This window comes from Herpailurus yagouaroundi, unplaced genomic scaffold (genome assembly GCF_014898765.1).
Source record: "Herpailurus yagouaroundi ecotype Mexico unplaced genomic scaffold, PumYag 141, whole genome shotgun sequence".
NCBI lineage: Eukaryota > Metazoa > Chordata > Mammalia > Carnivora > Felidae > Herpailurus > Herpailurus yagouaroundi.
Window position 1 is genome coordinate 27041803 of NW_024412396.1, and position 25980 is coordinate 27067782.

Here is a 25980-nt window from a genome sequence, read left to right on the forward strand (position 1 = left end):
GCATGCTGATAACGGGCCTATGGGTTTCACAGTGCACAGTGGCAACCCCTCCTTCCCCTCCCCTACAACCCAGCCCTGGCAGTCCCTGGAGGTTTGAGAGTTGGCTGCATTCTGGCTGATCCCCAGTCCCTGGCATCACACCTCTCTCATTTATAGCACCTGCCCCTGAACTTCCTCATGTGACTGCACACGTCCTTCAGCCTCCAACTCTTAGGCTGACAGGACCCATCTTTAATACCTCTCTGCCTGGCAGCCCCCGCCCTCCAATTCTATTCCTGTGCTCTGGAATAGCAACGCAGATATGCTAACCTGCTGAGTAAACACAAATCCAACCAGGTGGAGAAAATGCTGGGTTCCCTTCTTAAAGGCATCCTGAATTGTTCCCTTAGGCCTCCCTCTCGTGGTTTCTGAGTACAGATGCTCCCTGTCCCTTCTCTCATGATAGCCCAAAGGACTAAATCCCATTCCCCAACACTGCCTCTCCCTAGCCTCCCAGCTGTCTGTGGAATGGTGGTTCGGGACAGGGCGTTCCACAAACCGGCAGCCCTTGGTAAGCCCTGCAGTGCTCATGGGTCCTAACCACCAGTGGTGCCCTGATCTTACAACGTGGAGACTTGCTACCTTGGTACCTTTTAGTCTCTGTTTTGGTCTTACTCCAGAATAGGAAAAGAAAAATCCCATGATTTAATGTTACAAATTACTTAAATCTGCAGTCAGTAACTTACGTCAGTTCTCTGGAACAGATGTCAATGAATGTATGCGAATGACTTATTAAGGAAGTAAGGAGTGGGAATAGGACAGGGAAGGAAGCACGCCCAAGCAAAGGGGTGATTCTGACCAAGCGGTAGAGGCTGACCTCAACCCAGCTCCTCCAGAGAGTTCCGGAGTGTAAACGTACACCTATGTGAGGTAAAGGAGCTGGGCTTTCATACAGAAATGTCAAGGAGCACTTCAGGCCGAAGACCTGGAGGTACTGAGTATTAGAAGCATAGTGAACAGGGGAGGAGGGTGAACAGGGATCTGAGGAATCTGGGTGGATCACTATAGCTGGTCAATGTCAGACTTACTTTTACAAGTTCTACAACGTTACCAAAAAGGCTAAATAGACTTCACTGATAATAACTGGTGCTATCTGTAACTAACAAAGTATCATATATTTAGTTTACACTGTTTAGTAAACTGCTTAATAAAATGCTAAGGGCAGTATGAACAATGTATTTTGAGAAAGAACAGCAAAACAAATTTTAAAGACTGAAGGAAGCCTGGAGGAAAGAATGGTTCTTTTGCTGGAAAGCCTGCTTTAGACATTAATTTTCTTCAAAACTATCTCTGAAACATTCACAAAATCACAGGGTCTCAAAAACAATGTTTATTTTAATACATAAAATGTGCCACCAAGCACCAATGCCTGTAAGTACCAGAATCCCATCCAGTTAGTATTATTCTTCACAACTGGTATGACTGAAGTCCTTGACAGATCCGAGTCTGAGCAGATGATTACCATCACTAACATAAAACAGATGACACAGAACCAAAATCATTTGCTAAATGTATACAGAACTACATGTGTAGTTACTTAAAAACTTTCTCTGTTCCATGTAAAAACACCAGTGATTTTAGTCATTTTCCTAGAAGATACACACAAGGAGAAGTGCAAGAGCCACATAAGTGCACAAGCCTGAAAGTGGGCTTTTTATTCTCACTCCATTCTCAAATGGAAGATTCTGTAAAGATACCTTTCCCCACTCCTGATTTCTTACTTTCATTCTTACCAACTCATTACAGTATAATTTACTATCCAACTCACATAGACATGTATGGTGGAGGAAAAGAATAAAACTTTGGCTAATTTAAATATAGAAAACAGTATTTTTGTTTTTTTAAATAAAAGAAAATTTAAATACTAAAGCTATCTTAATAACAGCAATGAAGTGGAAGGTATATATAAAACTACTGCAGAATTATGTTAAAATAAAAATCTTTTTTTAGATTTATCTATCTTGAAGACAACTAAATTTTACTAGTTTCAATTTAAACATAATTACATAGTAATAGATGTCTCTCTTTAGAAATTGGATCAATTTATCCCTGGTTTCCTGAAGATACACCAAGTCATGGTTATGCTGCTTCACTGTTTATTTCTGGCAGACTTTGGCAAATCGCAATACCTATTTTCATTTGAGGAGTGACTGATGTGCAATTTTCTTTTAAGCAGAACCTGATGCTGAGCTAAAAGTAAACTAAGTTGGATTTCAGGCCCAATGGCAGGCAGGCAGTCAGTAATCATTTTTCGAATTGCAGGCAGCCCATGGTAGTTTTCATTTATATATCAAATCTCTACGGACATGCTGGAATAATCTGTGAACACAATCTTCCCATGCTGTATTCACATGCTCCACTCACATCTTTAGCTTACCCAGGTTGTTAGAGACTTGGGTAAGATGACTAAAGATTTCACGATGGAGATTTCTATAAGAAAAAAAAAAAGAAACTTTAAAACTTTAAAGACGCTTTCTAAAAAGAAACTTTAAGTACTTACTGGGTACTTAATACTAGGTAATATGCCTAGTAATGGCTAAATGCAATTCAAAGGAATAGCCATGCATAATTTTTGGAGATGGTTCGTTGCTGATACCTAAATGCAAGCAACCAAAGAAAAATGACATACACTGGACATCATCAAAATTAAAAAGCTCTGTGCTTCAAAGGACATACTATCAAGAAAAAAAGACAACTCACAGAATGAGAGAAAGTATTTGCAAGTCACGTTCTGGTAAGGGTCTAGTATCCAAAATATATAAAGAACTGTTACAACTCAACGATAAAAAGACGACCCAATTTAAAAACAGGCAAAGTACTTTTGTAAAGATATACAAATGGCCAGTAAGTACATGAAAAGATATTCAACATCATTAGTTACTTGGGAAATGAAAATAAAAACCACAATGAGATACTACTTCATACCTACTAAGATGGCTAGAATCAAAAAATTGACAATGACAAGTGTTGGTGAGGATACAAAGAAATTAGAACCCTCAGCTATTGCTGGTGGGAACGTAAAGTGATACAGCAGCTTTGGAATACAGTTTATTAATTCCTCAAAAAGTTAAACAGAATTCCCATATAACCCAGCAATTCTACTCTAAGGTACATACCCAAGAGATCTGAAAACACAGATCACACAAAAATTCTCACATGAATACTCATAATAGTATTATTCATTATAGCCAAAAAGTGAAAACGACTGAAATGCCTATCAAGTGATGAATGGATAAGGTGTAGTATATGCATGCAAAGAAATATTAAAACTATATTAAAAAAACATATTATACCTAAAAAAAACTGTAAGGAGTTAAGTGATGATGTAGGCTCCAACATGGGTAAACCTTAAAAACACTGTGCTGTTAGAAGCCAGATACAGGAAGCCACACAGTGTGTGGTTCCATTTATATGAAATGTTCAGAATAGGAAAATCCATAGAGAACAGACTGGTGGTTGCCAAGGGCTAGGGAGAGGCAGGAATAGGAAGTGACTGCTAATAGGTATGGGGTTTCTTTGTGAGGTGATAAAAACGTTTAGAATTAAAAAGTGGTGACAGCTGTGCAACTCTGTGAGTATACTATAAAACCAGTGCATTGTACATTTTAAAAGGGTGAATTTTATGGTGTGTGAATGTTACCAACTTTTTCAAAAGAAACTGATTCTGGGGCATCTGGGTGGTTCAGTGGGTTGAGCACTGGACTCTTGAGCTACTCAGGTCATGATCCCAGGGTTGTGGGATTGAATCCTGCATCAGGCTCTGCACTGAGTGTGGAGCTTAAGATTCTCTCTCTCTCTCTCTCTCTCTCTCTCTCTCAGGGACCCTGGGTGGCTCGGTTGGTTGAGCTTCTGACTCTTGATTTCTGCTTAGGTCATGATCTCACAGCTGTGAGATCAAGCCTGTTGGGCCCCAGTGTGGAGCCCACTAGGGATTCACTTTCCCTCTTGCTTTGCCCCTCCCCTGCTCATGCTTGTGGGATTTCTCTTCCCCGACCCCTGCTTGTGCTCTGTAACAATTAACAATTAAAAAAAAAAAAAAAAAAGTTATTCTTTGGGGGGAAAAAAAAGGAAGCCTGTACATTTAGGAAACACAAAATCTTTATGCCTCAAAAAAATCCTACTTTCAAAACTACACCATGAGGGCACCTGGCTGGCTCAGTTGGTAGAGCATGTGACTCCTGATCTTGGTATTGTAAGTTTGAGCCCCATGGTGGGTGCAGAGATTACTCAAAAATAAATCTTTTTTTTCTTCTCCTTTTAAATGTTTATTTATTCTGAGAGAGACAGGGAGAACGTGAGCTGGGGAGGGGCAGAGAGAGAGGGAGAGAGAGAATCCCAAGCGGGCTCCGTGCTATCAGCACAGAGCCTGATGCAGGGCTCAATTTCACAAACCATGAGATTGTGACACGAGCTGAAATCAACAGTTGGATGCTTAACCACTGAGCCACCCAGGTACCCCTAAAAATAAACCTTTAAACAAACAAAAACCCTGTACAACAGCCTGAGCTAAAACCACATTCCTTAAGACCTAAAACATTTTTAAATTATCTTTATATCTCCAGCACCATGCCAAATAAAAGTTAGTGGATCTGAATTACTAACCCCACTAGTCCTCTTTCTTTATAGTCCTAACACCTAGCCTTGATCTCCCAAATTGCAAGTTATTTGCTTTTGGCTAGAATTCACATAATGGGAAAACTTCATCAACAAATTCAATCAAAGCAAAGAGAACAGAAACAAGTGGGATTTACTACATTAAGCATCTTTAATGCATAAACTTGACCATGTCTTTGCTTTATACTAGTCACATATACAGAAGGTGATACAAAAATGGATGAGACACAATTCTTCCTTTCTGCAGGTTCAAACTCTAGGCATCACAGAGGCAACTTGCATAAAATAGAATTACTGTAACAGGTAAAGAAAGCAACAAAAAAGGGAAACATACATAAATTCTATTTAACAGAGTGCATTTTTATTTACTGTACAGACCTACCTTATTATATTTTACTCTGACAATTTAAAAGAATTTGGGGCGCCTGGGTGGCTCAGTCAGTTAAGCATCCAACTTCGGCTCAGGTCATGATCTCACAGTTCGTGAGTCTGAGCCGCGAGTTGGGCTCTGTGCTGACAACAGTGCAGAGCCTGCTTGGAATTTTCTCTCTCCCTCTCTCTCTGCCCCTCCCTCCCTCACTCAAAATAAATAAATTTAAAACAAATTTTGAATGACTGGAGAAAGTTCACAAAAGTCAGAACTAATAAGAGACAATACAAACTTATAAATAGCTGAGCTGAGTTCCTTGCTTAAGCTGATGCCCAATTATAAATCTCTATTATTTACAGATGGAAAGGACCTTTATAAAAGCAGCCTGCCTAATTTTAAAGGAAGAATCCAGGGAGATTATCTTAACACTGAAAGTGCCTTAGTTCAGTGAGTTATCAGAGCAGTTTCCCCACATCACAATCAACATCTACACCACACATTAGCTCAGAGACCATGCCCAGCTAATGAAATCTCCTCAGAGGATAAAGGAGCTAGGAATATATTTACCAGTTTTTTCTTTCTGATGTATAAAATATGAATATCTTCGCTTCGATATTCTTCATCATGTTTCTCCAAAGGAATTTTTTCAAAGTCAAAGTCTAGTTGGAGTAGCTATAAATTTAAAAGAGATATACTTTAAATTCAGTAATATGAAGTGTCCTGTGGTGACAGAAGTCAGAATGATGGTTAATTTTAGAGTACTGACTAGGGAAGGGCATGTAGGAGCCTTCTGAGGTCGTAAAAGTGTTCTACAGCTTTATGTAGGGTGGTGGTTGCTTGGGTGTATACACATGAAAAAGTGAGCCGAGCACTGGATATATGTGCATTGTACATGTGTTTTATTTTTTTTTTAATTTTTTTTTTCAACGTTTATTTATTTTTGGGACAGAGAGAGACAGAGCATGAACAGGGGAGGGGCAGAGAGAGAGAGGGAGACACAGAATCGGTAACAGGCTCCAGGCTCTGAGCCATCAGCCCAGAGCCCGACGGGGGGCTCGAACTCACGGACCGCGAGATCGTGACCTGGCTGAAGTCGGACGCTTAACCAACTGCGCCACCCAGGCGCTCCTGTACATGTGTTTTAAATCAAATGAAACAGTTTAGCAATATAAAATTTTCAATTATACTCTCAAAAGGTCATTAACTTTAATTGTCAAGAAAAATATAAACCATTTTAGCACATATCTGAGGCAGAGTCATATATTTGTTTTCTCATTTAAGTAAAGTAGTCCTTTCAGGGCTGTGTAGATGTACCCTCAAGAGGAGTCACTTGTAAAGTGATGGATTTTTGCCCATCAAAAGCGTTTGGGTGACAACCAGGGGGAGATGGGTGAAAGATACATGGGACTCTATATACTATTCTTGCAACTTTGTGTGAATCTTTATTTAAAAGTAAAAAGTAAAAAGGGAGAGGGGGAGGGGGGAGAGGGAGACGGGGAGGGGGAGAGGGGGAGAGGGGGAGGGACAGGGAGAGAGGAAGAAACTGAAAGTAGATAGGTTTTCTTCCAGGACACATGGGTGGCTCAGTCAGTTAAGTGTCTGACTCCTGATTTCAGCTCAGGTCATGATTTCACAGTTCATGGGTTCTTGGGATTGAGCCCCACGCTGGGCTCTGCCCTGACAGCAGGGAGCCTGCTTGGGATTCTCTCTCTTACTCTCTCTCTGCCTCTCCCCTGCTCACTCTCTCTCAAAATAAATAAGTAAACTTAAAAAAAAAAAAAAAAGGCAGATACGATATCTTGGTCAATGCTTTCATAAAAACATAGAGAAAACCACAGAGGTAAAAACATATCACATATCAATGTTTCCATGATGTATACTCCAAAAGTAATACATACATCAATATGTTCCCCAAAGCTAGCACAGTGTTTAATCAAGAAACATTATTTTAGATTGTTCTCTAAATACTAGATCACCTAATTAGAAAGAAAAAGAAATAAAGGATTAGAAAAGATGAAAAGAGTGGAAGGCTTAATAGAATGGTGGGCAATGAAAGATCCTCTGCTTGGGTTCATACAACCAGAATGTTTTCCCCACTCAAGAGTACCATAATATACTTGAACACACAGTCACATACAGCCTCACAGAAGGGTAATCAGTACAAAAACATATCTAGTACAGTACTTACCTCAAAATACTTTTTCTCAATTTCTGGATTTTTTCCCATAGTTCGTTGTTCATAACAACATATAATACAAGTCTCAAATCCACTAAGATCTTTTAGAGTTTTCAACAATGGCTCCAAAGACTGTTCAAAAAAGGATATAGTTTTTATTTATGAGTTTTAAAAATTTATATTTTTACTATACAAAGGGGGCAGGGGAAGTGGAGAGTAATTATAATTCCCCTCCAACTTATCCATCTTTGAATCAATCCAACAAAGTACACGTGGTTAAAGCTCTGTAACTAATGACTGGTAAACTTCTCTTAACTAATCAACCATTACACTGATTTCAATTTCCAAAGAGAGGAGTTAAGTGGCTACATTTTGGAATGCCCATGGGAAAACAAATGGAACTGACTTCACCCTTAAAAAATTAATTTTATTTAATCTATTTTAATTTAGGATTTTGCCCACAAAGGCAAGTCTGACAATACCTTGAACATAAGTTAGCTCAACCCTCGTTATTTTAAAAATGAGTGATGCCCACAATGCTATACAAACGGATTTTTAAAAATCATTCTGAATAATTTTGCCACAGAAAAATGAATTCTTTACAAAGCAACTTAATTCTCAATGTCATGGTCAACATGTTCACGAGGAAGAGCTTTAAAAAACTTGGCTTTTCATAACATCCAAATGGCAAAATCCTTTTAAAATCTTACAGAAGCTTCTAGTAAAATGCACATGACACTTTTCTCAACTGTTTCAGAGGTATATATGTTTATCATGAGTGTACACATACAGTTCCTTAAAACTTATTTTCTCTTTACTGTGTCATCAACTTTAGGACAAATATCCAGCATTTAGAGATGTTAAAATGGGAAGAAATGTGCACTATGAAATCCACCAGTCATGGTACCACTTCTAAAGGAAGGGCACTTCGCTCCACTGAGTACTTACCTCTTCGTAGTATATGCAGTCGGCCATCAGTATGTAGTCTGGTGGAGAAGACAAGTCTTCTATTTCTTCCCCCCTTAAAAAATGTCAACCAAATATTTTATTTGTTGCTTTAATAATTTAAAATACAGTTTTTATAAGCAAGGCCTGAAAAGTCCCCTTCGTATTAACTATGCTTTTAGTGAAATGCAATTTAAAGCAAACTACAAATCATTACTTAAAACAAGCTGAAAGGCCATACAAACCATTTCAGTACCTTGGCTTGAATAGAACCAGTGACAAGATGCTCGTTCATATTAATATTCATCTTCAGCAAATCTTGCAATTCTTCAAGATCTGTGACTACAACATCAGCCCTGTAAAATAAGGTGGATTGAGGTGTAGGCACAAGTATGGTAAACCAGTAATGTGGGTTTCCCGAACAAAGCGGCGCCCCCTCCTGCCAGCTCTTACCCGAGGGTAGCGGCCATGAGCCCCACGGCCCCTGTGCCAGAGCCCAGTTCCAGCACCGACCGCCGGCTCAGAGCGTGGGCCCCATCGCCGGAAAACTCGGGCGTTTCCAGGTACTTAGAAAGAACAATGGCAGCATCCCAAACAACGCAGCCCACGCCGCCAGAGCCATACTGCTGCAGTCGTAACACTGTGCCATCTCGCTTCTCCAAAACTCGAACAAAGTTCCGCAGTGGGTCCTCCACGGAGGACTCCAGGGTAGCCGCCATCGCTGCCCGGCAACAAGAGGCGGCGTGCGCGGTGACGTCACATCCACACGCACCGCCCCAAGGGCCGACCTGAAGAGGGCCCGGCGCCTCCTAGCGGCGAAGTTGGGCTCCACAGCGCGTGCGCAAAGGCACAAAGCCGGGAAGGCAGCGTTACCTGGGCGTGGTCGAACACGAGGCCACCCGCTTCCCCAGCGTGCTGGTCTGCCTCACTCCGCTCAATTACAAGTCAGGCCTAACAAACAGGTAGTTTAAATCACTCTTCCAAAGCTAAGATTATAAACTGCTCTTTAAAAAACAAAGGCAACCTCAGAGTGTTTTTACCTGGAGACTAGTTCACATGGTAGTTATTGGCCTTAAACCCAGGCAGGTTCCAAGATCCTACCAAGGAAGGCTATAATCCTTATCAAGAGTTCCCTAGCATGTTTCTAATTTTTCATCTGAATGCATAAAAATAGTTGCTGGAAGCTTGATGACTGCATTTTGAAGGTTAAGACAAAAGTAATCCTTCTAAAATTTACATCACTTAAATTCTTTGGGATTATGTAAGGTAAATTGCACAAAATATTGTAAATAATGTAGGTGTATTTATTTCCACAGAACTCAACAATCTCTCCCCTTGTTTCTTAAAATGAAAACACATACTTTAAAAATCTTTTAAAAATTAAGACTGGGGTAATTTATTAATCTTGTTAAGAACTCTGATACAAAGCACAGTAAAAGGCCACAGACCAGTAAATAAACAACGTGGCTTTTGGCTACTTTACAACTGCTGCTACAACACTATTAGCAAAACACGCTTTTTCATCACTTTGAACCCAGGAGTCCAAATGGCAAATAAAAGTTTTATTCACTTCTCTGAATAAAAAGTTCAATAAAGCTTTAAGTATTTGCTGGTTTAAATGTTACCAATGTAAAAAAAAATATTTTAAAAATTTTTAGTTAACATGAAATTTATAAAGTTACTAGGTTTTGAGGGCAAAGCAGTTGGTTCCTATGCTATAAGAATTTTTCCTCTGAATTTCTGAATTAGTAAAGTAGCAGATTGTATTATAGGCCTCGAGTCACTTAAATTTATATAGGTTATTAGCATTCTCTTTAAATATACAATATAAACAAAACTGTACATACATGGCATATTAACTTTGTTTTCCAAAACAATAGGCAACTCATTAGCTAAAGACACCATAGTCTGCAAAAACAAAAGGCACATCTGAATGAGATACATGCCCTTTCTCCCTCTATGATTGGGTTAGGTAGTCTCTGTATACATTGTGACAAAATAATAAACACTTACAGTGCATTCTACTATTTTCATTCTATTTTTCATTTTTGTCTTCAGCAGCAAATTCTGGCATTTAAGACATGGCATTTAAGAGTTTAAGAACAATGGGTGTTTTTCACAATTCTCCTACATGTAAAAACTAGAAGTAAAAACTAGAAGATGGTCAAAGAGTTTTAAAAATCAGTAATACCACACACCCCCTAAATCTGTGTAAATTCATTGCCTTAAAAAGGCATCTATTACTCAAATTTGAAAAATTCCACAAATGCACTATCCCCTTTTTCAGTGCAATCAATGTCACTTTAAACCATATTTTAGCAGAGTCTACAGTGCAAATATAAATTCTTTATACTGGCCTTTTGGCAGCACTGAGGATCCAAAACAAGGCAATGCTACTGATCACCTGAGGATCATGGTAAAGGACTTCTGTATTTTTATTTTTCGGATTTTTAAAAGCTTATTTGATCAGTAGCATTTTTGTAAGAGCATTATTTGTAAAAAGTACTAAAATACTATGCCTTTTTCTGAATAAATTAAAAAAAAAAACCTTTACAAATACCATTCCAGTGTCAATGACTACATATGGCTAAGGTCATTGAGGAGTTTCTGCATTTTCTAGCAAAGGCAGTCTGTACGATGGGGGGTGTGAAAGCTCCCGTTTATAAGTCTTTGGTGGCAGTTTTGGTAGGTGAGGGCTTGAATTCTGCCTTGGTGGAACAGGGGGAGCTTGAGGATGAGCAAGGTTATTGTGACTGGAACTGAGCGCATAGCATCGACGTGGTACTCTTGGAGAGGGTGTGCTAGGAGGAGTATTTGGTGAATTTGGACAGGTACTAATGTCTCTGAGCCACTCTGGATCTCTGTGAAGATGTCCTAGTGGAGGTGGCTGAAGATTAAATGGACAGTTTATAAAGTGTTCTGGAGGCCGAAGGGGAACTGGTGGAGGGGTATCAGGAAGAGGATCTCTCGGCGGTGGTGGAGGTGGACTATGCAGAGGCCCGTCAAATGCACCAGTAGGAGCAGGAACTCTGGGTTTTACCTTTGGAGGAGGAGGTTGTCTTGGTGGAATAGCAGGGGGGTCATCATCAGATTTCGTATTTCCCTAAAAAAAAAAAAAAAAAAAATTAACTTATACCTCCATTCTCCTGAAAAATCTGTTAAGAAAGCTTTCAAAAGACTGAAAAATTCTTATGTGTTCAGTTAAATTGAGAGGTTCAAAATAGATTAACCTAATTTAATGATCAGATTTATCAATAAGTTACTTCCAGTATAACTTGGGGCCCAGTTTAATATTTTTATATATGAGATGTTTTAATTGAAATCTTAGAACATAAAGCCTCAGGTTATCTTGTAATTATAATAGGCAAGTGAGTAAAAAGGATGTATAGTTCTGTGAACATTAAAATACAGAATTCCAAGGGGACTTAATGCCTAGCTTCTGCTTTCTGGTCATCTACTTCTGCTTTCCCCAGTGAGGTTCTCAAAGTGTGATCCAGGGACAGCAGCACCAGCATCAGTAGGGAACTTGTTAAAAAATGCAAATTGTTGTGCCCCACCCTAGACCTACTCAATCAGAAACTCTGGCAATCTGGTTTTAACAAGCCTCCCAGGTGATTCTGAAGCAGTAAAGTTGGAGAAGTGCTGGTTTAAAGTTTCAAGAATGCTTTGAATACTAAAGTTTTTTCCATTTCTACCAGAAAGAAAACATACTTCTAAGTATATGTGAATCTGCCCAGCCTCTTTTTAGAAAAAAATATTCCAAGAATTAAGCAATTATTTAAAGTATTTTTCAAATAAAACCAAAGTGTTTTAAAACCTTAAAGGGTAGCCAAATTATAATCGACAGACTTCTTATAAGAACAAGCACTGTTCTGAAGATTCACAACTTTGAATAAGTTGAGTAAGTTAAGGCAAACCTAAGTCCTGTTGACTACCTTGGAATTTGAAGCATCATGATCAAACTTTTTTCGAGGAGGAAGTGGAGGAGGAATCAGTGGCTCTTCATTTAGTTTATGTAAACTACCACATGAACTGAAGAAAGACTCTAGGGGTAAAAAAGATTAGTTTAACCACAATTCACAGTGCAATCATAAGACAAGACTTTATTTCAATACGTATCAACTCTGCTACAGCAAATGTCAGAATGTATTGTAGCTGATGGTTGGTTTACCTATCCACTCCACTAAAAACCGTAAGCTTTTTGAGGGTAGTGTGTATTTATTTTTGTATCCCTAAGCACTAGTACAGTGGTAGTGCTTGATATATGGCAGGTACCATGGCTACATGAAGACATACAATTTAATTAAAATTAATAATGAGATTCTGTATCTCAAAAGGCTTTTTAAAAGCTAAAACAGGGGCGCCTGGGTGGCGCAGTCGGTTAAGCGTCCGACTTCAGCCAGGTCACGATCTCGCGGTCCGTGAGTTCGAGCCCCGCGTCGGGCTCTGGGCTGATGGCTCAGAGCCTGGAGCCTGTTTCCGATTCTGTGTCTCCCTCTCTCTCTGCCCCTCCCCCGTTCATGCTCTGTCTCTCTCTGTCCCAAAAAAATAAATAAACGTTAAAAAAAATTAAAAAAAAAAAAAAAAAAAAATAAAAGCTAAAACAAACAAACATATTTGTATATACTGTAGTAACTTCCAGAGAAAGAGCATACATAATCATACATAATTCTGAAGCAGCTAGTATCAGATACATTTCTACACAGGTAATAAAACCTCCAAATAGGAGAGCAAAAGGTAAGGTTGTATCAAATAACCCTTTCTCTTTATTAAGTTTTTCACTGATAAAGGACATGTTATATAACCACATTAAAGAGAATTTACAAGATGATAAAGTATTCAGGAGAAAATTCTATGCCAAACAGACATAGAGCATGAACTGTTTTCTGGGGCGCCAGGGCAGCTCAGTCGGTTAAGTGTCTGACTCTTGATTTTTGGCTCAAGTCATGATCTCACGGTATGTGAGATTGAGCCCCGCATCAGGCTCTGCACTGACAGTGTGGAGCCTGCTTGGGATTCCCTCTCCCCCCCTCTCTCTGCCCCTCCTCCACTCTCTCTCTCTCTCAAAATAAACAAACATTAAAAAAGTACTATTTTCATTTATTTGTTTTGTTTTTCATATGACAAAAATGCCTATAGTTAAGGACCAAGTCTATTTGATCTCTCTCCATAAACAGTTGTTATAAAAGCAGTGACCATGTCTCATTTATCATTATACTAAGATTGAGTTCACAGGAACTAGTTGGGAAAATTGACGAGTTTAATTTTAAACACATTGTGTGTGAACTGCTTATGCAATATCCAAGTAAAGATGTCAATCTCATTACTCCACGTAAAAAACTGCTGACCTGATCATGTGACTCTGCAGTCACCTCATGGGTCTTGTTACCTCAGGGTGTCAGTAGTGGAAAAAGTATGCCTATGGGGTCTTGGCAGATGCTGTGGGATGTTAGGCAGAGCACTATGTGCTGTGGATATATTCCTTTGGCCTGCCCAACATCCTTTGCCCTGTCTTTGGATGCAAACTACTCTTGGTGATAGTGAGTCTATCTCATGTGGTTTAGTTGGCCAATTTGGCCTAGTGCACCCAACTCCAATCAGAGAAATAACAAGTGTTGGTGAGGATGTGGAGAAAAGGGAATCCTTGTGCACTGTTGGTGGGAATGTAAACTGATGCATCCACTGTGGAAAACAGTATGGAGTTTCCTCAAAACATTAAAAATAGAAATACCATATGATCCAGTAATTCCACTACTGAGCATTTACCCTAAGAAAACAAAAAACACTAATTGAAAAAGATATATGTACCCCTGTGTTCAGTGAAGCATTATTTACAATAACCAATATATAGAAGCAACTCAAGTATCCATCAATAGATGAATGGATAGGGACGCCTGGGTGGCTCAGTTGGTTGGGCGTCCAACTTTGGCTCAGGTCATGATCTCACAGTTCATGGATTCAAGCCATGCGTGGGGCTCTGTGCTGACAGCTCAGAGTCTGAAGCCTGCTTTGGATTCTGTGTCTCCCTCTCTCTGCCCCTCCCCCACTCATGCTCTGTCTCTCTCAAAAATGAATAAACATTTTAAAAAGTAGATGAATGGATAAAGAAGATATGGGGTGCATGTGCGTGCGTGCGTGTGCGCGCGCACACACACACACACACACACACACACACACACACTGGAATATTACTCAGCCACAAAAAAGAATGAGATCTTGCCATTTGTGACAATATGGATGGACCAAGAGGGTATGCTAAGTGATAAGTCAGACAAAGAAAAAGCAAATACCATATGATTTCACTTTTATGTGAGTTCTGGAAAAAAAAAAGCCAGAAACAGACTCATAAACACAAAGAACAGACTGTGGCTGCCAGAGGGGAGGAGGGTAAGGGAATGGACAAAATAGGTGAAAGGGATTAAGAGGCACAAACTTCCAGTTATAACATAAATAAGTCCAAGAGATGAAAAAAACAGCATAGGGAATATAGTCAATATTATAACAACACATGGTGAACATGGAGCAATATAGAGAACTGTCAAATCACTATGTTGAATATCTGAAACTAATATAATACTGCATGTCAACTATACTTCCATAATAAATACTTTTTTAAAGTAAGCTCTGTGCCCAACATGGGACTTGAAATCATGACCCAAGATCATGAGCTGCATGCTCTAATGACTGAGCCAGCCAGCCGCCCCAATAATAAATATGTTTTTAAAAGTAAAAAGGAAAACAAAGAAGGGGGCACAGGACTCACTCTTTTAACATGATCAGATTTCTAATCTACCTTCCTTTTATACATGTAGTCCTGTGCTTCAGGGAAAGCTGACCTTATCCCTTAAGTCTGGAGATGGGGCCTGATTAGACCAAATCAATAGAGTAATCCAATCCTTCAGCCACAGTGACTGGTTTAGCTGAAGGCATGTTACCTAGTTTACATTTGGAAGATGTGCTAGCAGCTACTGAAAACAAAGTTCCTTGCCCTTCTGGAAAAGTACTCTGCCAGTCTGTCTCTCTTTTCTGTACCTCTCTTTTCTTCTTACCTGATGGAATAAAGAAGCAAAGCACACAAACTGTTATGCTCCCGCTACCACTCTTATGACCCTGAAGAAAAACAGTCTTAGATAAAGCTGGTAATTTAGCCAAAACAATGAAGAGTTGAAACCTGGTCTTTGATAACATCACTCAGCCACTGATTCAACAAATCTTAAAGTAGCTTTCCTCTAGACTTCCAGTTATGTGAATCAGAATGTTTTTTTTACTGTTTAAGTCAGACTTAAGTGGGTCTTCCCTTCCTTACAGAAACACACACTCATGGAAGTGGAAAATATCTAAATGATGGTAGAAAAGCTGTGAGAGCTTCTGAATATAGGTCTGACTCTACAGTCAGACCACAAAACCACTATGTTATACTTCTCCATAGCAGGCAGTCAACAATCCTTGCTGAAGCATCAACACAATTTTATTCTTCTATCAAGAACACTTCCTTGGGGCACCTGGGTGGCTCAGTTGGTTAAATCTCTGACTTCGGCTCAGGTCATGATCTCACAGGTTATGAGTTCAAGCTCCATGCCTGGCTCTGTACTGACAGCTCAGAGCCTGGAGCCTGCTCAGATTCTGTGTCTCCCTTTCTCTCTGCCCCTCCCCCACTCATGAGCTTGCTCTACCTCTATCTCAAAAAATTTAAAAACGATAAAAAAAAAACCCCACTTCCCTACAAGATTAGTGTTTGTGAGCATTTTAAATAGCTTCAGTGTTTAAAACTAGAATGTAGGATAATTTACTAAACAATTTCTGTAATATTAGTTAGCTATGTAAGTTACTTCCAATTTTTTTGCCATCCGTCCATCCATTTATTCAACAAATACTTGTGCACCTGCTATAGTGCCAGGCGCTGTTCTAGGCACTATGGCAATATAGTAGTGAACCACAACAGGCAAAAATTCATGTCTTTACAGAGCTTATATTCTGCATTGGGGAGAGAAAGTGGACATGGTAAATAAGTAAAAGTATTATGGTCATAAATTAGAAGAAGATATATTAGGTAGGGAAGGAAGATAGGAAAAGATAGGAGGGGAGCAATTTTAAATAGGGTGACTAGGGAAGGCCTCACTCAGGTAACACTGGACAAAAGCCTGAAGGAGGCAAGGGAGCCTGCCATGAGGCCAACTGGGTAAAGAGCATTCTAAGCAGAGGGAATGGCAAAGGCAGAAGTCCTAATGTGGGGATGCATCTATTGTGTGCATCAGGCAGAGTAGCTGGAGCAGAGTGAGTGATGGGAGGAAACAGTAGGTGGTGAAGTCTGATATATCGAAAGAGGCTAAAATGCATAGGACGTTCTGGGCCCTTTGAAAGAACTTTGGCATTTACTTTGAGATGGAAAGCCACTGGGGGGCTATGAGACAAGTCTAACTTACATTCTAAAAAGACCTGGCTGCTATATTGAAAACATACTGTGGGGAAGGTGGGAAGTTAAAATGCTACTACAGTGGTGGCTTGGATCAAGGTGACAGCAGTAGAGATGGTGAGAAACAGTTACATTCTGGATATATTCTGAGGGTAAACAAGACTTATTGATGAATCACATTGGGGGTATGAGAAAGAGAAATAAAAGATAACTCTAATATTTTTGGCCTACGCAATTAGATACAGTTAAAGCTGGGATAAGGGGCTATGGGAAGAACTACTTTGCAGGGGATGAAAACAAGTTCAGTTTTGGAGAAGTTTGAGATTCTTATTCAATGTCCAAATAGAGATGTCAAAGGTCACTGAGTGTATGAGTCAAAAAGTCAAGTGGTTCCAGGTAGATTAAAAAAAATGGGGAGTTATCAATATAGAGATAATATAAGACTGAATGGGCCAAACAAGTGAGTGAGAAGAGGTCCAGGGACTGAATCTTGTAACCTTCCAATCTTTGCTGACTGGAAATATGAAGAGAAACAAGCAAGACAGACTAGTGAGCTGAAAGTAAAATAGAAGAACCAAGAGAGTGGGAGGAACAATGTGATCATGTATGTGACTTCTTCCCAAAGTTGGTATTTTGTATTAATGAAGGCAGAAACTTGATCTTTCTGGTTTGCCACTGAATCTGTAGCATCTACCAGGGTAGCTATTACAAAGTACTCAATTCCCTAATTGCATGAGTAAGCCAAAGGGTATGAACATTTTTATGGTTTGACATATTGTTTACAGATTTCTTTCCAAAAGGGTCATACTAATACACCAATTTACAAGGGATAAATAACATATGAGAGTACCTTTTAACATAGGCTTGCTCCTACTTTCATGTGAACTGTCTATTCATGTCCACTGTTAATGGAGTCTTGCTGTTTTACTCACTGTATGTGAGCACTTTTCATATGTACAATGTTCTTTCTTTCAGGATTTGTTTTAGGGAGTCAGAATTTTATGCAGCTATTCTTAACTTCCTCCATTAAATTTCAAGATGAAATTTTCTTTATCATATAGAAAGCATATTTTATTGCCATCCAAAATAATGTCTAGAACTGCTGGTTCTAAAATGGCATGGTGTTATGGGTTGAATTGTGTCCCCTCAAAAGATATGCTGAAGTCCTAACCCTCAGTACCTGTGAATATGACCTTATTTAGAAATGGGGTCTTCACAGCTATGTAATCAAGTTAGGATCAAAGTGGGCCCTAACCAGTATGATTGGTGTCTTTATAAGAAGAGGAGTAGGGGGGCGCCTGGGTGGCGCAGTCGGTTAAGCGTCCGACTTCAGCCAGGTCACGATCTCGCGGTCCGTGAGTTCGAGCCCCGCGTCGGGCTCTGCGCTGATGGCTCAGAGCCTGGAGCCTGTTTCCGATTCTGTGTCTCCCTCTCTCTCTGCCCCTCCCCCGTTCATGCTCTGTCTCTGTCCCAAAAATAAATAAACGTTGAAAAAAAAAATTTAAAAAAAGAAGAGGAGTAGGGACAAAGAAACAAACAGGGAGAAGATGGCCATGTGACAACAGAGGCAGGGACTGAAGTGATGCACTATACACCAAAGGATGCCAAGGATAATTAGCAAATACCAGAAGCTAGAAGAGGCAAGGAAAGATTCTCAAAGGTTTCAGAGGGAGCAAGGCCCTGTCAACACCTTGATTTTTGGACTTATATCCTCTAGAACTGTGTTCTTTTAAGTCACTCAGTCTGTGGTACTTTGTTACAGCAGCAATAGAAGAAACAAATATACATAGTAAAAACATTTCCACCACAGAACAACAAGGAAAAAAAGAAACATGCAAACTTCACTGAAGCCAAGAAACAACTGAATCTTGAAGTTTCAGTACATGAAGGTGGACTACAATGTACATGAAGGAGACAAATGGAGGAAGATGAAACCCAAATGTCTATAGTTAGTGATACTGTCAAACAGCAGTTAATGTGTCCACAGAATTAAAGGAGGGATCAGGACTTAAAGGCACTTGGTATAATGGAAGGCATGGACATGAAAACAAAAAACTTGATTAAATCTATGTAAAGAACAATTAAAACTCAATAGGAGATTGGGGATTTTATTTTCTGGTGAATCTAAACATTGGACTGTGTTGATAACACAGATTTTATATTAAATGCTGAGACCACTCAGGCAGAAGACTTGAAGATCTTTCTTTGGAAAAACTAAACATTCCTAGAGAAGAGGCCTCATAGATTCTGACATTTGGGGATTTCCTAAGTAAAAATTTCTCATCACTCTATTCACAGTGAAACCTAGAAGTCAACAAGCTTTACCCATGGATATAGTATTTCCCATCACTTTATCTTGCCTCACTCTAACATATGAAAAGCTAAGGATACCAAACAAGAAAAGAAAACCTCTAATATGAAAGACAAGAGACTACAACTAATAGAAGGAACTCAGAAAGGAAATAATATAAGAAACAAAGCAAAAATTTTTTCCAAAAAACACCAAATCCTACAGGAGATAAGACAGTGAATCCACAAAACCAGGACAACAGGGTGACATAAAATTGGCATGATCAGAGGTAACTAGAAAGAATTTCTTGGAAATTCAAAATCATTGTAGATGAAAAAAAAATAGAAGAGTTGGAAGATGAAATGAGGAAATCTTGTGAAAAACACAACAAGAAAACAGAGATATGGACAATAGGAGACAAAATAAAGTTGGAGGCTCAATCTAGGATGTACAATATGGAAAAGGAGCTCGAAAAAGGAAGTCAGAGAATGTGTTTGGGAGGAAATTATTAGCAATGATACAAGGAACATTTTATAGACATCAAAGACATGAATCTCTAAATTTAAAGGGCTTAATAAGTAGACAGTAAAATTAAGGAAAAAAATGACCCATATCAAAGCAGATCATTGTATATGTGTAGAACATTAGAAATAAAAACAGAAGATCCTAGAAGTTTCTTGAATATATTGTGGTAAACACTGCTAACTGTCCCCCAGTGCACCTTTCCTTTTCTTCCTTTCAGTAATAGGATCCTATGTATTTTAGCAAGACAAAAGGCTTCCCAGTTACAGACAACATCTCTTAGCCTCCCTTGTAGCTAGGAATGTCTGTGTAACTAAATTTTGGGAAGAAAGCAGAGTAATGTGAGAGAACAACTCCCAGATCACGTTTTTCTAACAAAACTCCTTGACCTTCACCTTCCTGCTGGCTGGAAAATGAACCAGTTGGTCAAAACTCAAAGATGGAAGCCCCACTTTGAGAATCCTGAATTGCCTTGCTAGCTTGTGGAGCAGAGTTGTCTACTTGGCCTGCAATTGTGAGAAACAGATTTCCATTCCATTTAAGGCACTGTATTTTGGGGTCCCTTTGCTACCGCAAGTATACTCTAGTTTAAAAAAAAAAAGGACTGAAACTATAGGGTCACTGACAGAGAATTTCTATTTATTTTGTTCAGTGTTCTATCTCTTGCACCCTAGAATAGTGCCTGCACATAGGCATTTAAAAACTGTGCATGAGCGGTGCCTGGGTGGCTCACTCAGTTACTGATTTTGGCTCAGGTCATGATCTTATGGTTTGTGAGTCTGAGCCGCACATTGGGCTCTGTGCTGGCAGTGTAGAGCCTGCTTGGGATTTTTTTTCTCTCCCTCCCTCTGGCCCTCCCCCTTCTCCTCCTTCTCAAAATAAACTTAAAAATATAAATAAAAATTAAAACTATGCATGAATAATTTATGAGTGAATGACATTGTACTTCTAAAAAGCAAGCACGAAACCAAGAGGACAATGGGAAAATGCCTTCAAAATTCTGAGGTTTTTTTATTAAAAAAATTTTTTTTAACATTTTATTTATTTTTGAGAGAGAGAGAGCACAAACAGGAGAGAGGCAGAGAGAGAAGGGACAGAGGATCTGACGCGGGCTCTATGCTGACAGCCCAATGTGAGGCTCGAATTCGTGAACTGTGAGATCATGACCTGACCCAAAACTGGACGCTTAACTGACTGAGCCACTCAAGTGCCTCCAAAATTCTGAGTTTTAAGCAAATAATTACACTTATTTATAAGAATTTTATTCATTTCTTAAAAAATTTTTAATGTTGCCAAAACCCAAATACCCATATACAAATTTAGTCAACTCGATTATTAACTGTACAGTCACTTCATTAGAATCAACTCACTTACTTGAATGTGGCAAGAGGACTGGAGCAAAGATGCTATTGCTGCCTATTGGAATGAGAAAAGTTAATTTGAAAAGAGAGGTAAAATGTATGGTTTTACTTTAAAAATATGTTTGCATAAAGTAACAAATGTAGTAACAGACAGAGTACAGATTTTTATCATCCTCTATTGCCATATTTTAAAAGAAATGAACCTGCATAGTTACCTTTGTAGGTTGGATGTTTTTCCTTTCTTAGCATGAGTAGTTCTCTCTCTAGCACAGACTCTTTTTAAACTTCTTTCACAAAACTTATCTCTTGTTTTCTTACTGTCTATTGCTCCCTTTAGAGTAGTAGTGGGGCCCAAAAGGTACTAAATAAGTATTTGTTTAATGAATAAATTAGAAAATAAATGCATAAACAATACACAAATGATGCTTTAGTCCCTTGTGTTAATCATTATTTTCACATTTAAATGCCACTTTCCACACTAATATAGTGTGCAAAGGATTCTAAAGTTCCCTGATTAAAATGATGAGAAGAATTACCTGAAACATAAGATTCCTTTTTTAACAAATGGTTTTATCAAATACATACCACAGGAACTGTTGAGATCCACATCTAAAAACACACTAAGGTCTGAAGAAGCAGATACCGGTGGAGTAGATGGCGTATTTGGAGAGGTTGGTGCTGACACAGTTGATTCAAGATCAGTTTCAGCAATCCGACTAAAGCTTATCTTATATGGTTCTCTTTCTAATGGTGTTGGATGACCTCGTAAAGTGCCTGAGGTAGAGCCATGTCGGCCTGTATTAGGCCTTATTCCAGGAGATTTTAAAGAGAAAGTTGATTTCCTAGGCTAGGAAAAGCAAAATAACTACCATTACTAATTTGCATATACTTTATTTTTAAGGCTTAGCACAACCTTATTAATTCTTATCATATAGTTAAGACACTACAATCAAATCCCAATCTGCAAAACACCCTGTAACATTCTAGTAGAACACTTCAGAATTTGATTGCCTTAATTTTAAGATGGACTTGAATACAAGTAAACCTCTCTTCATACTGCAGAAATAAAAATGTTGAAAATCTGTGTGAAAACTTGTTGCTCCCCAAACAATTCAATTCTTCAATTCATTGATATCAATTTTACACATATTTACTGTAGGCACAATATGTGCAATATATGTTAGGTGCATCAGGAAAAAAAAAGGTCTTTTTTTTTTCTTCCTAACAGTAAATCGCCAACCTCTATGATGGCACTTTAAAGTCTTTGGCAAAAATGCTATCATTGTCTCCTACCCTCAACTTCCACCCCTCTTTTTAAACTCTCACAGTGGTAACCTAATAAAAAAACATGTAAGTCAGATTCCAGTAACTTCAATTAAAATCTCAACTGTGCCAATATCTAGCTTTGCAGCCTTGAAAAAGTTATTTAACTTCTTTGAGCCTCAGTTTTGAGATTTGTAAAATGAGAATAAGATCTATATTTACAATTGCTGTCAAGAGGAGATAACATGAAACTACCACGATTACTTCTTGGCCTAAAGTAGGTGTGTTATAAATGATTTTGCTTTCTCCCACATTTTGCTTCCAGTTCAACTACTTAGAATTGGTCTTCCACTACTTCTGTTGCCACTATAAACCCAGGAATAACTAGGAACTGTAGCAGCAACTTTTAGCACGAAGTTCGTTCCACTGGCAACAACGGACTATGGTGCTCTAACGACAGGAGTCATGGTTAAGCCAGAAAAACCGGGATACACTTGCTCACTCCTTTTCCCAGGTCTTTTCATTTCCTGTTCCATTCAGCTTACCTATCATTTTAGGTTTTCACTTTCTCACAACTTTCCCCCTTATACTATGAAGGATTAAAAGCTGACAGATAAATAAGTCCTACTAAGATAAATGATAAACCAGACTTCATCAAAAGGCTAATAACATTGCCCCCCCACAATATATATAACTTTAGAAATAGTATAGTAGTGTAAAACAAAAGACTGAAAAATAGTTATTCAAGTAAATTAGAATTTTAACGGTAATGTTATATTAAATATTGAAAACTGTTGTAAAAAAACAATTTTTCCAAAAAAAATTTTAAAAACCACAATGTTTCCAGAATTGTAATGAACTTACAAATCGAGGTGGCTGTTTGCAGTTTCGGGGTTCAATTTCTAGTGACTTATTGAACAAATAATCTGTAAACTCCTTTTCAGAAGCACTTCCCATGGGGTTAAGGTTTTCAAAGAATCTCTGGAATTAAACAAATTTCTGTAAGTATGTTTTAGATCTTTTTGGAATATGCATTTCACCAGTTTAAAACAAAAAAAAATTATCAACATACTAAGGGATCATGTCTTAGAGTTCACAAGATTGTTTCAATCTCCCTCCTTGCAAATAAAATTGTATAATTTCTATGGGAGCTGTATATTCTAGTCTTCATTTTCTATAAAGATGAACAGATTTTCATTTATTACCATCTTAATGGCTCAGTATCCCTCAGTTAACATTACTTCTATTCAGTATAACAACAAGATGATTATCACCAATAAGCTATCAAAAGTGTTTAGGGGACTCCTGGGTGGCTCAGTCAGTTGAATGTCTGACTCTTGATTCCAGCCAGGTCATGATCCCAGGGTTGTGGGATGGAGCCCTGAACCACAAGGGTCTCTGCACTGAGCGTGAAGCCTGCTTGGGATTCTCTCTCTCTTTCTCTGTTTCTCCCACTCTGTGCCTCTCCCCCACTCACACTCATTTTCTCTCTCCAAAATAAAAGTATGTAGGGGCACCTGGGCCGCTCAGTCAGGTAAGCATTTGACTTCAGCTCAGGTCATGATTTCATGGCTCCTGAGTTGGAGCCCTGCGTCGGGCTCTGTGCTGACAGCACAGAGCCTGGAGTTTGCTTCAGATTCTGTCTCCCTCTCTCTGCCCCTCTCCGACTTGCACTGTCTCTCTCTCTCTCTCTCTCTCTCTCGCTTCTCTCTCTCTCTCTCTCTCTGATATAAACATTAAAAAATTTTTTTAAATAATAAAATAAAATAAGAGTATTTAGAACAGAATTATAGTTAAAATTAAAAATAAAACTTTTTTTAAAGAAAGATTTTAAGTAATCTCTACACCCAATATGGGGCTCAAACTCACACCTCCAAGAATAAGAGTTGCATGTTGAGCCAGCCAGGTGCCCACAATGAAACTTTTGATAATTGGGGAGAAAAAAAAAGATAAGTTGGATTAAGTTCTATTCAAATTCAAAAGTAATTTCAAGAATAACTATAAACTTATCTGTGCTAACCTCTAGTAAAATAACTTTTCTTGTCTTTAAGGAAAAATATTTTCTAAGCTTAAATTTAAGTTTTTAGGTAGGAAATTTAGATGATTTAGCAAAGGGCAAAAAGGAATATAAATAGCAATCTCACTAACCAGAGATCTGTTAATATTTTACTAATAGAATATAGTTCCAATGTTTTTACTGTGTGAATATATGCATATATACATATATTAGTTTTGGGGGGTTATTTTGCAAAATTGGGACCACACCACAGTTATTGGTGGCTTATTTATAAAACACAAATTTTAGCTCTGGTGTATTTAATCATATGGATGTTCCAAAATATATTTCACTTATCTCCACATAGGCAGTTATCCACAACAGTGCTGTCTAATTCTTTGTTATTACAATAATTAGTATTATTATTAACTTCTTGTGCATAGTTTTCTGTACATTTCTGATGATTTCCTCAGAAAAATTCCTTAGAAGCAAATCATTAGATTTAACTTTATTTAATTTTGAAGTGGTTTAGAAGCTTATGTAAAAATAAGTATTGTTTTTCACTTTAAGGGTAGGCAAAATGAGCTTTAGAATTTCTGATATAAAATTCTCCATTTTTCAGGCTTTCTGCCAATGTCAAGAAAATTATATTATTCTAACAATATTGAATCAACTTGTTCTTCTATTCAGGTTAGCCAAATTAAATCATATGAACCAACAGTAATTTAAAGACTTTAATAAAGTTATAATAGCAGTATTCTTGATTTTCTCACCCTTTGCTCTATTTTTAAACACCACTTAACTATGGCTTGAAAAGTGAATAGCTACTTTGTCTATGTTTAAATTTATTTTGATTCAATCATAAAGAAAGCATTCTTTGCTCCCACATCCCCAAGAAGAATGCTATAAATGATGGTAGGAAGTCTAGACCAGATCACAAAAAACTATTAGGAGTTACTGAGATATGAATGTTAAAAGTTCTATTTGAAATATACCCAACTACAATTTAACATTATTTCTCTGGGAAAATGTATTATAAACTCTAATCTGGGCTTCAAGAACATATTTCTTTAGACCTATGAAGTTGCACATCACAGAGGGCTGGCCTAATGTTGAGGGAAGAGAATGAAATATGGGACCACCAGCATCATTTTCTTTAAAGCAGGTATCTGTCTATGTTTTCATAATGGCGTACCCTAGGTCATTCTTCCTTAGGACTAGGGTATTTTGTTTTGAACTCAGAACAAAGAATAGTTACCATCTTATAATTTAGGAGGGTGGGAGTCATGGTGGCCATTTTCACTTAATATGCCTAACCTGCAGATTAAGTCTGAAAGTTTAACACAATTTTTAATGTGACAGGTGAACTTATTCTAATAGCTATTATTTGTTCTGAATTTCAAATAAGTGTAACACAATAAAATTCATTTAACATAAACATAGTATCATAATTTACTATGATTTAGACACTATCCCACATCTTATAGTACTACAGAATCAATGTTATGAACCACTGCTCAAAATAGAATATCAATTGATAGAATGTTAAAAAAAAATAATTTTTTGCTATGCATACATACAACCAACCTCTTCACCTATTTTAAACCCAGCGTTCTTATGAGGAAATTAATTACTTAATGTTACATTGGCACATGTAAAATATCTAAAATGGCTATCAATCAATGATAGCACTAGTAGCGGACTTTCTTTTTACTACATGAACATCAGAGTTACATTCCATTTCGTCATTCATTTTTTGAACGTATTATTTGAAACAATTGCACAAAGAAGCAATACTCTGAGAAACTATCTAATATATGTATTTTTAAGATTTTATTTTTAAGTAATTTCTACACCCAACTATGGGGCTCGAACTTACAACCCTGAGATCAAAAGCTACATGCTCTACCAACTGAGCCAGCCAGGCCTCCAGTACCTAATAATAATTACTGCATATTGTTAGCACAGAACATCTAATATTTACTTCTATC

At 38.1% G+C, this 25980-nt stretch overlaps 2 protein-coding genes across 5 annotated transcripts in view; both read right to left on the reverse strand.

Annotated features, from left to right (window-relative positions):
- Window positions 1-1349: 1349 nt before the first annotated feature.
- VCPKMT (valosin containing protein lysine methyltransferase) lies at window positions 1350-9416 on the reverse strand. 2 transcript variants are annotated; one of them, XM_040477083.1, is made up of 6 exons: window positions 8598-9416; window positions 8390-8500; window positions 8148-8220; window positions 7212-7331; window positions 5591-5695; window positions 1350-2469 (listed from the first exon to the last, which is right to left on the reverse strand). In XM_040477083.1, exons 1-6 carry the CDS (start codon window positions 8861-8863, stop codon window positions 2455-2457), a joined length of 690 nt encoding a protein of 229 aa, XP_040333017.1. In that variant the 5' UTR covers window positions 8864-9416; the 3' UTR covers window positions 1350-2454. The 2 variants fall into 2 exon arrangements, with proteins under 2 accessions (XP_040333017.1, XP_040333016.1); XM_040477082.1 differs by lacking the exon at window positions 1350-2469 and having other exon boundaries at window positions 5170-5695.
- Window positions 9417-9515: 99 nt separating this feature from the next.
- SOS2 (SOS Ras/Rho guanine nucleotide exchange factor 2) overlaps window positions 9516-25980 on the reverse strand; it is a 91742-nt gene continuing 75277 nt past the window's right edge. For all 3 annotated transcript variants that reach the window (XM_040477079.1, XM_040477080.1, XM_040477078.1), the window contains 5 exons: window positions 22858-22974; window positions 21316-21577; window positions 20744-20785; window positions 12080-12189; window positions 9516-11247 (listed from right to left, as the gene is read on the reverse strand). In XM_040477079.1, coding sequence (XP_040333013.1) covers window positions 10738-11247; window positions 12080-12189; window positions 20744-20785; window positions 21316-21577; window positions 22858-22974 — 1041 coding nt within the window. In that variant the 3' untranslated portion in view covers window positions 9516-10737. The remainder of the gene's footprint in view (window positions 11248-12079; window positions 12190-20743; window positions 20786-21315; window positions 21578-22857; window positions 22975-25980) is intronic.